The sequence below is a fragment of the Caretta caretta genome, chromosome 18 (genome assembly GCF_965140235.1).
Source record: "Caretta caretta isolate rCarCar2 chromosome 18, rCarCar1.hap1, whole genome shotgun sequence".
NCBI lineage: Eukaryota > Metazoa > Chordata > Testudines > Cheloniidae > Caretta > Caretta caretta.
This window is the reverse complement of record NC_134223.1, coordinates 13,706,792-13,722,448: the sequence shown is the minus strand read 5'-3', so window position 1 is coordinate 13,722,448 and position 15,657 is coordinate 13,706,792. Positions and strand designations below refer to the sequence as shown.

At 48.8% G+C, this 15,657-nt stretch overlaps 1 protein-coding gene across 6 annotated transcripts in view; it reads right to left on the bottom strand.

Annotated features, from left to right (window-relative positions):
• Positions 1 to 134: 134 nt before the first annotated feature.
• The window catches only part of LOC125624413 (solute carrier family 2, facilitated glucose transporter member 5-like), a 108,953-nt gene continuing 93,430 nt past the window's right edge, over positions 135 to 15,657 (bottom strand). For 4 of the 6 annotated variants that reach the window (XM_075120990.1, XM_075120989.1, XM_048825081.2 and 1 more), the window contains 10 exons: positions 14,413 to 14,573; positions 13,490 to 13,614; positions 10,567 to 10,719; positions 10,348 to 10,473; positions 8,352 to 8,539; positions 7,831 to 7,941; positions 6,239 to 6,340; positions 5,673 to 5,748; positions 2,294 to 2,421; positions 135 to 1,078 (listed from right to left, as the gene is read on the bottom strand). In XM_075120990.1, coding sequence (XP_074977091.1) covers positions 842 to 1,078; positions 2,294 to 2,421; positions 5,673 to 5,748; positions 6,239 to 6,340; positions 7,831 to 7,941; positions 8,352 to 8,539; positions 10,348 to 10,473; positions 10,567 to 10,719; positions 13,490 to 13,614; positions 14,413 to 14,573 — 1,407 coding nt within the window. In that variant the 3' untranslated portion in view covers positions 135 to 841. The remainder of the gene's footprint in view (positions 1,079 to 2,293; positions 2,422 to 5,672; positions 5,749 to 6,238; positions 6,341 to 7,830; positions 7,942 to 8,351; positions 8,540 to 10,347; positions 10,474 to 10,566; positions 10,720 to 13,489; positions 13,615 to 14,412; positions 14,574 to 15,657) is intronic. The other 2 variants (XM_048825082.2, XM_075120992.1) reach the window with 2 other exon arrangements.

Here is a 15,657-nt window from a genome sequence, read left to right as displayed (position 1 = left end):
CCTCCCCCCCCCCCCCCCAGACGTTCTGGTTAAACTTGGATTTAAACTTGGAGAGTGGTCAGTTTGGATGAGCTATTGCCAGCAGGAGAGTGAGTTTATGTGTGTGTGTGTTCCCGGGGGGGGGCGGGGGGGGGGTGAGAAAGCCTGGATCTGTGCTGGAAATGACCCACCTTGATTACCATGCACATTGTAGGGAGAGTGGTCACTTTGGATGAGCTATTACCAGCAGGAGAGTGAGTTTGTGTGTGTATGGGGGTGGGGGGGTGAGAAAACCTGGATTTATGCTGGAAATGGCCCACCTTGATTATCATGCACATTGTAGGGAGAGTGGTCACTTTGGATAAGCTATTACCAGCAGGAGATTGAGTTTGTGTGTGTGGTTTTTGGAGGGGGGTGAGGGGGTGAGAGAACCTGGATTTGTGCTGGAAATGACCCACCTTGATTATCATACACATTGTGAAGAGAGTGGTCACTTTGGATGGGCTATTACCAGCAGGAGAGTGAGTTTGTGGAGGGGGGGGGGGGGGCGGAGGGTGAGAAAACCTGGATTTGTGCTGGAAATAGCCCAACTTGATGATCACTTTTGATAAGCTATTACCAGCAGGACAGTGGGGTGGGAGGGGGTATTGTTTCATGGTCTCTGTGTGTATATAATGTCTACTGTAGTTTCCACGGTATGCATCCGATGAAGTGAGCTGTGGCTCACGAAAGCTCATGCTCAAATAAATTGGTTAGTCTCTAAGGTGCCACAAGTACTCCTTTTCTTTTTGCAAAGACAGACTAACATGGCTGTTACTCTGAAACCTGGTCATCACTGTGTCAGTCGGGACGCTGGACCGGATCAGAGCACACTGGCTGAGTGTGCTTCTTCCTTCTTCTTCAGTGTCTCTGAGGCAGGCTGGAAATCATTCAGCTTTTGTTTGTCCATCTGGATTTCTACCTTGTTCCTCTTGGCCATGCTCTGATTGATCTCCATGAAGGTTTTGCCCTTGGTTTCGGGGACAATGATGAAGATGTAAATGACGGCGACCAGGCAGATGGCACAGAAGACAAGGAAGCAATAGGCTTCAAGCCCTTTCTGGAGGAATGAAAACCAGAGGGGAAGGAGTCAGGGAACATGTAGAGGATGCCAGTTATGATAAGATGGAGGCTCTACAGGGCCTGTGTCACATAGTTTGGAAATGCAAAACTCTGCAGCAGCTGTAAAAAAGGCAGCAGCATAGACCCTTATTTAATTGTAACCATGTGAAGATAGCCGAGGTGCTGGATTCGCAGCCCTAGGGACTAAAGGCCTGTGTTTTGTCACAGAACCGGCACAGCCTGGGATGTGGACCTGATCCTGGTGTCTTGCATGTTGGGTTGTTCATTCACACCCATGCAAGGTGAGTGGCAAACACCCCCAGTTCTAAGGTGGTAGTGGTTTTACGCCCACTTTGCACAGATGTGAAAGAAGATACAAGGCAGGGCAGGTCGGGCACCATCGCGGTACAACCTGCCCACACAGTCATGCCAATGCACGTCCATACTGAGCTAGAGGGATCATTTCTCACAGGGAGAAGTTTCATCTCCATGGCCCATTCTGGGCCCAATCCAATGCTCACTGAAGTCAGTGGGAGTCTTTCTGTTGGCTTCAGTAAGCATCAGAATAGGCTGTTAATCCTGTCTGGCTAAGCATTTACATCGTACTTGCCACTTTGATACCTGAGCACCTTAAAATGCTCAAGAAATCTCTCCCCCATTTCTCCTGAGACTGCCAGCAAGTAGGGGGGAAGAAGTGGGGCTGAGAGTTTTATCTATCCACATTTCATATCCATGCAAAGCGAGTGGAAAATACCCCCAGTTCTGAGGTGGTAGAGGTTGTCAGATATCAATAGCTTGGGTCACTGCTGACTTGGGCTGGCTTTGAACCAGTGACCCAGAGGTGAAAGACTATAAATATCTTTAATTTCCCTTGAAACACCTACTCCCCACCACGGAATCCTCTGGAAGATTTTTGTAAACTTTCAATTCAGCACTAGGCAAGGGCCCGAAAGAGGAGCGAAGATATACTGGGGGCCAGATCCTCAGCAGACATTGAAGTCAATAAAGCAATGCTGATTTACATCAGATGAGGTTCTGGCCCTTTATAGTTAATCCTCCACCCATGCATTCTGGGACTAACTGGGAACTTTGAAGTGTTAAGAGTAAAAAAGGGCCAGTGTTCCCCTTTAAGACCATCCCCCCCGGGCAGGAGGGTGCTTCTAACCTCAGGTGACAAACCCCCGTGAGACTCTGGAGATCGCTCCGCACTCACCACCATGTAAAGGAAGACGAGCCCAACTGTAAAGTTGCAGAGCCAATGCACAGATCCACCCACCATGAAGGCCGCAGGCCGGGATGACTGCAGGAACATTTCAGTTATCATCACAGAGGGGATTGGACCTTGAAGAGAAAGAAGAGTCTGAACATTTTAAGAGGCATTTCCCTCGCCCAAATCCTTAGAAGGCGCGGGACTGAATGTACAATAGAAGGCGATGGTTTCTAAGGCACTCGTGGTTACAAGTCCCTGGATAAACTAACTACAGGAAGAGATGGAAAAAGCAGAATGGAATGACTGTAACTAGCCATTGTCGTGGTCCTGAGGCTAGCTGCACCTCTGTCCCCCGCTCGTCTCTGAGCGCACCCCTCAGCTGTCAGGCCTCTTGCATTTACCCAGCAGGTGTGACAGAGCTCTGGGAGCCTGTAACCCGTGTTATCCAGTGATCCAACAGCCTTCTTAAACCAAACTGTTTGTCCTCACAGTGGGTACACCGAGGAAGATGAAAAGGATTTTAAAACAAGAAAGAGCCTGCTCTCGTATCTATCTTACCTAAGGACCCTCCCTTCCCCAGAAGGCCTGACTTCTTCCAACACGTCACCATGTGCCTATGTCAATCTCAAACTGGTATCCAGCAACAACCTGCCTCTCCCTTGAGAAAGTCCCTATATGCATAGCCAGGCTGCCACATCGACACTGCTGTTTTCAGCAGTGCTCAAGCATGTCAACACACACAGCAATCGCACCGGAGATCTCTGATGGGGCAAACTGGCTTCCTTGAAGACAGCTGGCTGTCGTAACAGTTGCTGCTGTCTCTGCGAAAGAAACTGACCATTGGGGAAATTCCTGGTTGGGGCAGGAGGGGCAAAGCTCCCTGAATGGCAATCTAAGATAAGAAGCCCACTGCCACCCATAATTGGCAGAGGGAGGCAAAAGGGGCAGTTTTCCCCAGCCCCTCTGTTTGAGAGGACCCCCAAACCTGTGGAATTTGAAGGTGTTTGTGATGTGGCGCATGGGGTGGCTCCAATCTGGTTTGGCCCAGCTGCTGAGGGTGCTGAGCCAGTCCACCGGGTCACAACCCCACTCACTCAGACTTGGCCTGGCCATCTCCCTGTCCCATCAGAGGGGCGGCTGGGACAAACCGGAGTGGCCCTGCAACTTTGCGTGCTAGGCCGGAATGCCTGGAGCGGGGAGCTGGGCCCAGGAGCCGCTGCTGCAAGGTGAGTGTGGGCCAGGCTCATTCTCCATCTCCTGACCCACCTGCAGCCTAAGTTTCAGGGGAGGAGGAGTGGCCTCAGTTTCAGATTTTGCTCCCTCTCCTCCCCTGCCCCGTGCAGCCCTGAATAACCCATTGATTTATCAAATTACATCCGGATCAAAAGAAAACGGGGAAAGGGCTGGGCAATCATTCCCTGGCTGAGAAGCTAGTAACTTGTCAGCAAGTTAAAGAAGTATGGGCTGGATGAATGCACTATAAGGTGGGTAGAAAGTTGGCTAGATTGTCGGGCTCAACGGGTAGTGATCAATGGCTCCATGTCTAGTTGGCAGCCGGTGTCAAGTGGAGTGCCACAAGGGTCGGTCCTGGGGCCGGTTTTGTTCAATATCTTCATAAATGATCTGGAGGATGGTGTGGATTGCACTCTCAGCAAATTTGCGGATGATACTAAACTGGGAGGAGTGGTAGATACGCTGGAGGGCAGGGATAGGATACAGAGAGACCTAGACAAATTGGAGGATTGGGCCAAAAGAAATCTGATGAGGTTCAATAAGGATAAGTGCAGGGTCCTGCACTTAGGACGGAAGAACCCAATGCACAGCTACAGACTAGGGACCGAATGGCTAGGCAGCAGTTCTGCGGAAAAGGACCTAGGGGTGACAGTGGACGAGAAGCTGGATATGAGTCAGCAGTGTGCCCTTGTTGCCAAGAAGGCCAATGGCATTTTGGGATGTATAAGTAGGGGCATAGCGAGCAGATCGAGGGACGTGATCGTTCCCCTCTATTCGACATTGGTGAGGCCTCATCTGGAGTACTGTGTCCAGTTTTGGGCCCCACACTACAAGAAGGATGTGGATAAATTGGAGAGAGTCCAGCGAAGGGCAACAAAAATGATTAGGGGTCTGGAACACATGACTTATGAGGAGAGGCTGAGGGAACTGGGATTGTTTAGTCTGCAGAAGAGAAGAATGAGGGGGGATTTGATAGCTGCTTTCAACTACCTGAGAGGTGGTTCCAGAGAGGATGGTTCTAGACTATTCTCAGTGGTAGAAGAGGACAGGACAAGGAGTAATGGTCTCAAGTTGCAGTGGGGGAGATTTAGGTTGGATATTAGGAAAAACTTTTTCACTAGGAGGGTGGTGAAACACTGGAATGCGTTACCTAGGGAGGTGGTAGAATCTCCTTCCTTAGAAGTTTTTAAGGTCAGGCTTGACAAAGCCCTGGCTGGGATGATTTAATTGGGGATTGGTCCTGCTTTGAGCAGGGGGTTGGACTAGATGACCTCCTGAGGTCCCTTCCAACCCTGATATTCTATGATTCTATGATTCTAAGTGTTTACAGCCAAGGCAGAGATAAGTTAGACAGAGGGAAGAAAAGATTTCGTAGCTCACTCACAAACACACGGCTGCAGAAACTCGGTCACTCTGCACTGAGAGTCTCCTGTCTGCAGCCGGCATTCCTGAGCCAGTCCCACTATGCACATAGATGAGGAAAGGGTCGGGGGGATGGCAGTTTCCACTAGCCAGCGAAACCCTTGCAGGAGCTTAAGAGACAGTATACTGCAGTGTTGGGAATCGCTCCGCAGGGCTCCTCCTGCGAACGAATGCAGAGCACCTCTGCTGTAGTGGGGCAGCACATCTGTCAGGAGGTGCAGATCCAGGACAAAGCCTCCACGACTATGCACATGCTGCACCCACCCACTTCATGGCACAGCCAGGTCAGAATTTGGCTCTTAGGGGGCAGCTGCCTTTTGCTCCACGAGGAGCATATAAATGCAAGAAAGCACCATTCAGATTAAACTGGTGTGACTCACCCTCCAAGGAGGGTTTTGCTCCAAAATTTATTGGGCATGTCTCAGACACCAGTAAGACTGTGTCTTTATAGAGCCTCTTGAAAATAAAAGATCACGTCCTTCTCTTACCGATACACTCAGACACCCCCCAGAGATCCTCCTTTAGCTGGCATGAGAAGGGGCCTGCGTGTCTGGGGAAGAAAGCCCTGGTCCCTGGACCATGCGTGCAGCCTAGCTGGTAACAATCAGATCTGTATCGTTACTGCGAAGTCACACGGCCAAGCAGAAACACACCAGCTCATCTCTGCATCAGCCCAAGTTGCTGTTTAAAGTTTATGTCTTTGTTTTACCATCCCGTGCACACTTACTAGCTCCGATAGCATGTCCAATGATATAGGCGATGACGCAGGCTATGCTGAGGTACTGCATCCAGGAGACAGTGGCCTGTGGGGAATTCAATCACTGAATTACAGTCAGTTCTCTACTAAAGTGGCCAGCAAAGTCAAGGCGCCGTTTGCAAGCAGACTGTGAGACGCTGTATACCCCAGGGTGTCTGGCTGAGATCGTGAAGGGGATGGGTCAGACAGCGTCACTAACTGGCCTAAGTTTACAGCTTCAGCTGGAACCTCACTTCCTATAAGCAGACCCAAGGGGCACTACCAGAGATGCACACCGTGGGCAACGGTCAGAAGAACGTAGAGGGAGGAAGGGAGAAGCAACCAAATTCAGCTCTGAGTGCACTCACTGCTAACCCAACCATGTAATTAATGGAAGTCCTGCTCTTTCCCAGCAGGGTTGCTGCTTCCCACTGTGGTTTGTGCTGGGAGGCCTTGCGTATTCTCCCGGTTAGCTCTGGAAAGAGTGACCCTGCCCACATCCCCTAGAGGGTCCACAGACAGACAGACACTATCACCTAAGCCATCCGGGTACATACCTGGAGTTTGAGGGCCATTGTTAATATAGCACAGGATATACAGCAGATCCCAAAGCCAGCGAGAAGCAGAAGTCTCCTCCCCAGGGACTCAATGATGAAAACCTGAGGGACACAACACAAGAGGGTGAGAAAGGGGGCACCAAGGGAACCCAGCATTCTTTGTCCTGAGAGGAGAAAGTGGGCAGGGGGCTGTCAGCTGTTAGGGGCAGGGTGTTCTGAGGAACCTAGCGCTTTGCAGTTCTGCAGGGAAGAGTCCACTAGAATTTAAGGACAAGGAAGCCAACAGGGTTCTATACAAGTGTCCTAGGGTTCTCCAGGAATTACTCTAAAAGCCTCTAGAATTTAATAGAGAACAAGATCCCCTTGCTATAGGGTTTTTTATAAAAGCCTGTGGGAAGTCAACAGCAGGGGGATAATTGTCCAGCAAATTCTAGAGGATGGGTCCAAAAAAAGAATCACAACAAAAACAAAACAAAACACCAACACCAAACAAACATATAGAGAAGTTTATATTTTGTACATTCCAAGAGGCTGTTCCATTAGGGAAAGTTCAGTATCACCAGTAACATGTGGATTGGAAATAAAATAGAAACCGTGAAAGCTGGGGGAACCCCCTCTGCAGATGCTTAGCACACTTGTAGGGCAGTCAGCAGTCCCTACCATGACTGCCTAATCCAGGCCAGGATTTAGGGAGACCCTGTGCACTGACACTGGACAGACCAAGCTGTGCTAGTCAGTCCGAGGCAGACAGAACCACAAGATGCGCTGGGGTCCAGCAGCCTCAAGAAGGATTCCAGCCAAGTCCTGTCTCTTCTCTCCCATGAGGGGCACTGCAGCATTTATACTGTGCTCTTCATCCACAGATGTCAAAGCACTTCACAAGGGTGGATAAGCATCATTACCAGTGTTTCACAGATAGGGAAAACTGAGGCACAGAGCAGTCAAGTGATTTGCTCAAAGTCACACAGTGAGCCTCTTGCAGACCTGAGAATAGAACCGCAGGTCTCCTGGTACCAGGCCCTATTCGTTGCACCAGTTAAAAAAGACACCTTTCTTTTCTCATGGCTGCCTATGCATTCTCAGAGCCCAATCACCTGTCTGAGTTGAAGAATTTTTTCTCCACCCTAGCATCAGGGGTGTCACTAGCAATCAGTGATTCATAGACACATGGGCAGGCCTGTTGCCTCCAAGGCCATGGAACCATATCCACAATCTCCCAGGGCAGAGATGCCATTATACCCATCCGTTACAGTAACACAGCAGCTGCAAGGACAGAGAGTGCACTAGCATGAGCAGCAAGAAAAGACCTGGTGAGGAAGCTAAGTAGATCCTGCCATTTCCCCAAAGAAAGTTGAAATGGCATGCATTGGTGTAACCCAGCATATGCCCACTATTACATGGCATGAGTTTAAGGAAACAATTTGCCTCTCTGTTTAGTATGACTTGAGCACTAGGGGACTTTTCCTCTAAATGTGGGAAGGGGCAGTTGTGTTAATGGTAACGGTATAAAGGGGCCAGAGAGGTGGGCCATGGGGGGATTAAAAGTGGGCAGTGGGGGAATTAGAACCTGTAGGGCAGTGGGAGAAACTTACCGCTACACAAGTCATGAACACATTGACTGCACCTATCCCCACGGTGACATACTGCACGTCGTTTTTATTCACACCTGCAGACTCAAAGATTTTGTCTGTATAGTAGAATATCTGCAATCAAACCATACCTGCGGTTATACTTAGCCATTCATAGATGGGGGGAAGGGGAGGCTCTGACTTGGGCAACTCCAGGCTGTAAAAGCAGCCAAACACAAATCCAAGATCTGAACTCTCCCAAACTTTGGAGACAGCCACATCTGGCTCCAGCTGTTGTGGCTGGTTTCTTTCTCCATAAACTTCCAAACCTGAGACCCCTGGGCAGAACCCTCCTAAACAGTCAGATGCTGATCCAGACTTCGTGGCATGGGACCAATCTCATATCCCAAGGTCTAGACTGGGGTTTTGTGCCCATCTGGAATGGGTTCTAGTATCTGTGTCAACACTGCGGTGCCACTCTTGCCTAAGAACTCAGGTCCTCTCCTAGTCCACCCGACGATCTTCCTGGGTGTTCTCTCACCTACCGCATTAACTCCAGAAAGCTGCTGGCCCATCATCATGACAATGATGGAGATGAGCTGCCACCGCAGGGCCTGGAAGGTGCAGAGGTTGAACACGGACAGACGACCTTCCAACTTTTCTGACTGGTCTTCCTGACGCATCTCTTCGATCTCATCATCCACGTCATCCCAGCCTCTCAGCCTCTTCAGAGCTGGATGGGAGGAGGGAAGGGGAAGTTGGGTTTCCATGTAATCTCAGCTCGGGGGAGGAGGCTGGAGTTACAGAAACTAGAGGGGGAACTGAGATACCCCAGGAGCAGCAGGGCAGTCTTGGCCACTTCTGCACTGTGGGAAACATAAAGCAACCAGCAACAGCCATAGGACTGGAGGGGGGACCAGAGGGCCACGGGGTCCTTCGTCCATATGAGCCAACAAAGGAACAATGAGAAGGGGACCAGAGTTCCCCTCACAAAAAAGCACTTCTATCCTGCACTTGATTATGAGGCTCAGGTTTCTAACGAGAGTTCTGAGAGCTCCAACCCATCTTCTTGCCATCAGAGTTAAGTAGTTTGTGTTCCTGTGGTGAGAGCAAGGAACTGGGGGGAGCCGGAACTCCTGACTCTGCCACTGACCATTTTTCTTACTCTCGGCAAATCCGTTATCCTCTCTCTGTTCCCATTTCAGCCCTATCGCGTAAAACTGGAGTTATATGTACTTGCTGTACAGGGAAGCATAAATGACCTACTGTTTGCCAGGTATAAAAGGGTCGCACCAGGAGCTTAATTCAGCCTGACCTGACTTTTGGTTCAGGATGTTTCCCCATAGCATATTCCCATATATCAGGGAATCATAGAAGTGAAGGACTGGCAGGGACCTCGAGAGATCTTCTAGTCCAGTCCCCTGCACTCAGGGCAGGACTAAGTATTATCTAGACCATACCTGACAGGTGTTTGTCTAATCTGCTCTTAAAAATCCCCAGTGACGGAGATTCCACAACCTCCCTGGGCAATTTATTCCAGTGCTTAACTACCCTGACTGTTAGGAAGTTTTTCCTAACGTCCAACCTAAACCTCCATTGCTGCAATTTAAGCCCATTACTTCTTACCCTATCCTCAGAGATTAACGAGAACAATTTTTCCTTCCTCCTTGAAACAACCCTTCATGTACTTGTCAACTGGTATCATGTCTCCCCACAGTCTTCTCTTCTCCAGACTAAATAAACCAAAATTTTTTCAATCTTCCCTCATAGGCCATGTTTTCTAGACCTTTAATCATTTTTGTTTTTCTTCTCTGGACTTTTTCCAATTTGTCCACCTCTTTCCTGAAATGTGGCACCCAGAACTGGATGCAATTTTCCAGCTGAGGCCTTATCAGCATGGAGTAGAGCGGAAGAATTGCTTCTCGTGTCTTGCTTATAACGCTACTGCTAATTCATCCCAGAATGATGTTTTTTTTTTTTTGCTACAGTGTTACACTGTTGACTCATATTTAGCTTGTGATCCACCATGACCCCCAGATCCCTTTCCCCCATACTCCTTCCCAGGCAGACATTTCCCATTTTGTATGTGTGCAATTGACTGTTCCTTCCTAAGAAGAGTATTTTGTATTTGTCCTTATTGAATTTCATCCTTTTTACTTCAGAGCATTTCTCCAGTTTGTCCAGATCATTGTGAATTTTAATCCAAAGCTCTTGCAGCCCCTCCCAGCTTGGTATCATCCACAAACACTATAAAAGCGTCCTCTCTCTGTCATTATCTAAATCATTGATGAAGATATGGAACAGAACCACCTGACCCATTGCTGTGGGACCCACTCATTATGCCCTTCCAGTTTGACTGTAAACCACTAAGAACTACTCTCTGGGAATGGTTTTCCAACCAGTTCTGCACCCACCTTATAGTAGCTCCACCTAAGTTGCATTTCCCTAGTTTGTTTATGAATGGAGACCTAGTTTCAAATCCATGCCCCTTGTCCTTCTCCTACTTCTCTTGCTAGCAGTGCTAAGCAGCCGTGGCTGTACCTTGCCTGGCTTGTTCTTCATTGCCCTTCTGTATCAGTAGGTACCTGGGACTCTCAGGAAAGAAGGGCAACAGGAAGAGTTCCACAACTGCAGGGATCCCAGTTAGCCCTAATAATACTGGCCAGCCTGCAACAGACAAACAGATAACAAGGTGCCCAGTGAGAGAGCTCATCCACTGAGGCGCAGTCAGAGACCCTCCTCCTCAGACTGTGGCTTTACCTTCAAGGGTTCCAAGGATGTTAGTAAGACCAAGGATCTGAGCTACAAGGATGCCAATGGTGATGAAGAGCTGGGGCATCACCCCGACCGCACCTCTCAGGTTTTTGGGGGACATCTCTCCCAGGTACATGGGAACAACATTGGAGGACAGGCCTAGGTGAAGAGAGAGAGAGATTAGTCCTGCTCTGGGATGTGAACGGTCGCTGTAACACATGGACGTTCAGGGGCTTGACCAAGGTATTTTTTCTGATGACAACAGCTGACCTCCTTGTGACAAGGGGCTGGATGGCACTGGAGCCTGGAGCTTGCTTTCCGCTGCTATATCCCAGGTTCACAGCTAGCCGAGGCTGGCAGTGGCTGAAAGCTTATTGCCACCGGATAACCACTTTGGCCTGTGTGAAGGGAGCCAAGGACATTCTTCTCCCTCCATCTGAGCTTAGAATAAAAGAGTAGGTGGCATCACCTCCATTCCTAGTCTGAAGGTGTCCATGGTACAAAGTCCATCACCTCAGCTGGCATCTTTATTGGTCAGCCTCAGTAGAAAGGCCAAAGGTCGAATGGGACCATTCTAGCAATGAGCTCGAATTTCCCTCTTGCCCTGGCAGCTGGTATTCCAAGGCAGGGACACTTGCACTGTTGCTTCCCACACTGTATCCATTCCGTGGATAGACAAGGCGGTCGCTCTCCAGGGCCAACCCCTGCCCATGGCACCCAATTCACGGACACAGAAATGGGCTGTTTGTCTAAGCTCTGAGGCCCCATCTATACTAGGGCTTGGGCCAAGTCAGGGTACCTGGTTACAGCATGGGTTAGCATCATAGGACTAATCACGTGCCCATAATGGGGTTAGGATTCTGAACTGCCCAAGGTTTCAACCCCATTACAGGGACACAGTTAGGTCTTGTCTACACCACAGCTTTAAGCCTGATTGTAACCAGGTCTCTCCTGACAGGGTTATAGCTAGAAGAGATCCAGCTAAAAATGAAGTTTTTAATTAAGCTGAGGAGTTTGGAGCATTTAAAACAAAATGACAGAATGGGCTCAAGCTGAAAAATTTGGGTCCCAAGTTTTGGGATGACAGTTTTGGTTTGGGCCCCCTCAGCAACTCAATAGCACAGCACTGCCTAAGCCAGCTGAAGACCCCAACCACTGCTGACAAAAGGCTCAGGGCTCTGATGCAGCCAATTTCTCGAAGGAAGCATCTTTCTCCCAGCAGGGCAAAAACCGCCAGCAGGGGGTAGCCAAGTGATTCTCAATATGACCTGAGCCATTCAGCCTGCTGCCCCTGCTCTGAACAAACCCAGCTTCTGCTTTGGGCTTTCAAAACAAGTCTAGTGGAAACAGCAGTTTCCTCTTCCACTTCCAGAGGAGCAAGTTGTCACAAGTACTAAGCACCCAAATGAGGCTGTTCATATGGTCTGTAAGAGAGAGAGACCCTTTCCCTCCTTTATAAGCCTCCTGATCAACTAATTGCCCTGAAAAGTTTTGGAGTGAGCCCTCATGGCTTGGGATGTATTTTGTCAGAGGCCGACTGGAGCAGATATTGTTACACAGAGAGCACACGGTTACTTGGGAATGTAGCACTCTGAGACCTATCAGCGTTGCCAATTGTCGCCCAATGTGCCTCTTGTGATGAAATCCCCTGCTTCTGGAGTTGGGTGAGTACACGAGACTTTCCCACCATTGCGAAGTGGTGCAGCTCCACTTGTGGTAGCAGGGCTAGCAAGGGCTGGGTGATGATAGCTGCCTTATCATCTAGACCTGCGCTAATCAGAGTGCCTAAGACACCATCAGCAGCCTGGAGCCCTGCCTACAACAGGGCTTTTACTACTGCTGCCACCAAAGATTGGAAATGTTATTACAGAGCCCAGGGCAGGCAGGGCCCCGCGGTTGGTGCAGGACCTTTCCTCCCCAAGGGCAGTCCCCGTAAATTCATGCCAAGACAAGTGGGTGCAGAACCAAGTCCAGATTCTCCTCTTATGCCCCTGAGTTATAAATAAGAGGAAGCTTGGAGAGGCTACAGCTCTACGGCTGTTGAGAGCCAGTGCTAATAACTGCAGCCAGGGTTACATGAGTCAGTTAAAACACTGGGTTAGAATCATTTTCACTGTAAACTCACCATCTTCAATAGGTTTACACTGGGGATAAATCTGGCCTTATACCCAGACCCTCCTGTTTACCTGTTACATCTTTATGGGACATGCAGATCCCCTAGTAAACTTCAGAGTAGAGTTTAGGTGTCATTGGATTAGAGTCAGTGAATTGATCCTAATCAGATCTGGAGGATCATTACTTACATAATGCTGCCAACATATGAGGTGCTGTAGAATAGGTAGACCGGGTCAGACAGAATCCCCCACCCACACATCTTGAACCACTCCGTTCTTCTGTAGTCCATGTAGGTATAACAGATTCCAAGGGCCCTGAACCTATCAGACAGCAGTGCCAATTTTCTACCTGTGGTAGATAAAGCTAATTCCTGGGATGGATTTATGGAGCTGGCCACACCTCTACTGACTTAGCTTGGAAGAGTTCTGCTTGGGGTTAGAGTTTTAAGAACCAGGTAATATAAACTTTTGCCCAAAATATCTGAGAAGTGAGTCATCACCAGCAAGGCCACGGCTGTCATGACATATGGAACCACAGTCTTTCTTAAACAGTTTACATTTATTAAAGAAAACAACTACATTTACAGACTTCCATGGAGCTCAAGTTCCAGCCTGGTCTCCTTCGTTTACCGGGAACCACACCCACTCTGCGCACAGCACAGACTGAGACCGACATGGAGACACTGCATTGCACTGCAGCAGGTACTGTCCCTACAATATACTCCTCGCAAACCAACCCGCTATGACACACGCTCCAACCTGGCCCAGAAAATCCTACCCCTTTGTCCTACCCCTGCGTACCGCCTTTCACTCACCTGCACATATTCCCACGATGATTCGTGAGAGGATGATCACCTCAAAGGTCTTTGCCACCTTGGAGGTTCCCATGAGAATGGCGGGGACAATGGAGAAGATGTTATTTATCAGCAAAGTGCCCTTTCTACGGAGAGATCGAGAGGGTGACAGTTCTGGCTTATCATCATCATTATTTGTACTGTCGTATTGCCTAAAGGCCCCAACTGAGATGGGGCTCAGGTGCACTAGGTGCTGTACAAACACATAGCCGGACACAACTGCAGCCCCAAAGAGTTTAGAATTTAGATAGGTGTGACAGACAAAGGAAATATTATCCCACTTCGCAGGTAGGGAACTAAGGCACAAAGAGGTTAAGTGTCTTATCCAAGGTTGCTCAGGATGCCTGTGGCAGAACTAGGAACTAAACCCAGTCCAGTACTTCAACCACAAGCTTGTCCTCCCTCTCAACTATCCTCGCTCTCCTCTGGAGGATTTTTCCTGCATTTAACACAGGAAAGCAAGGAGCTGAGACGAGAACAGTGGGGAAGGGCTCACCAGAGACATAAAAAGCTACAATGGGATCGAACCAAAAGTGCCTTAGATAAACTAAGCTGCTTAAAAATTAATAATAAGATAGGGGCTAAGAGTGTAAAGACTATAGGCCTTGGCATAGCAAATGATACATCTGGCTCAGTATCGTGCCTGCAGTATGGTCATGTCCAATCCGTCCACAGTGCAGCCAGATGGGTTGTTCTGCAGATGTGGGAGGGTGGATTCGTCTCTGATCCAAGTGGCAAACATTGGTCCGGCTGCATAATGTGGAGGGTGGCTATGGTAGGATACTGAATCAGATGGACTCACGAGAAGACCTTGATTCAAACCACAACAAATGGCTTCTGAATGGACTACAGACCGTCCATCTTATGGTGCCTCTGTCACCCACCTGCCACATTGGTTCACCAGAGGGCCGACCATAAGGGACCCAAAGAAGCCTCCGAGTGGGAACATAGACACCGTGAGAGACCAGAGCAGCATTTGGAAGCTATTCTCCATTGGGATGCCCTTCCTATCAAAGTAGGTTTGATTGTAAAACTCTTGCATGAACTAGAAAAGATACAAAAAACAGACTTAATAGGCTTGGCAGGGGGGAAAATGACTGAAACACGGTTATTCAGGTTATAAAAGCAGCAGGGGACCAAACAGTGTAAAACTCCATTGAACAATTTCTTGGTGAAAGAGGAAGATTTGTTTTAAGAAAAATACAACAGAAGGTTAAAGAAACCTACAGTAGAGTGGTGGGAGGGGCTACCAGGCCAAGTATGTACCTAGGGTCTCAGATGGGATTGTAGCTGCATGGCTAGCCCCTCCCACTGTTTGTCCTGTTGTGATTAGGCCGTTGTTTTTAGTGTGCAACCTCAGTCAGAGCTAGTGTGGATATGCCTGCGGGAGCTGGAATTACACCTCCCAGTGCAGTGTAGACACACTTATACGGAGAAAGGGCACAGCCTTAAAGAGACAGGGCACAGAGAAATGTAACCCTGGCATCCCATGATAAGTGCTACCCGGGCAGGATCACAGGGAAGACATGCATAGATAAATAGGAGACCAGCAAACGATCTGGGGGAGATAAAGGTCCCATTCCTCAGTGAGGCTGAACTTGGCTTTAGAAAGCAGGATTTTAGGAAGATCATAAAAGGAGGAAGTGCAATAGTCAAGCCAGGAAGTGGGTATGTTAGCACACAGAGCAGAGGGAGGGTCCACCTGAAGATGAATTTTGGCAGTACACTTGAGGATGGTGACTGGTAGATTTGGAGGAAAAAGGAAGTTGGGGTCACAGAGGGATCCAAAATTTCAGTCCTTGGGAACAAAGTCTACTTGTTCATGAAGACAAGGATAGCCATAATACAGTGTTATGGGACAACTAGTTTTGTAGAGAAATGCCAAAAGATGGATGCCAGAAGCCCAGGATGGGATCTTACCCGTGGTCCAGCCCTCTCAGCTTAATCCTGATTAAGGATTTCAGGACTGTGCTTCATTATGTTCTTTCCATCTCTACAGCTGTCCAGTGTATGTGCACAGGAAGAATTCCACACTAGCCAGATGGCTTGTAGAGTTAGAATTCATATAGTGGGTTAAGAGGTTTCGAAAGGAAAGGGCATCAAGAAAAATACATTCAGAAAGGAAGAGG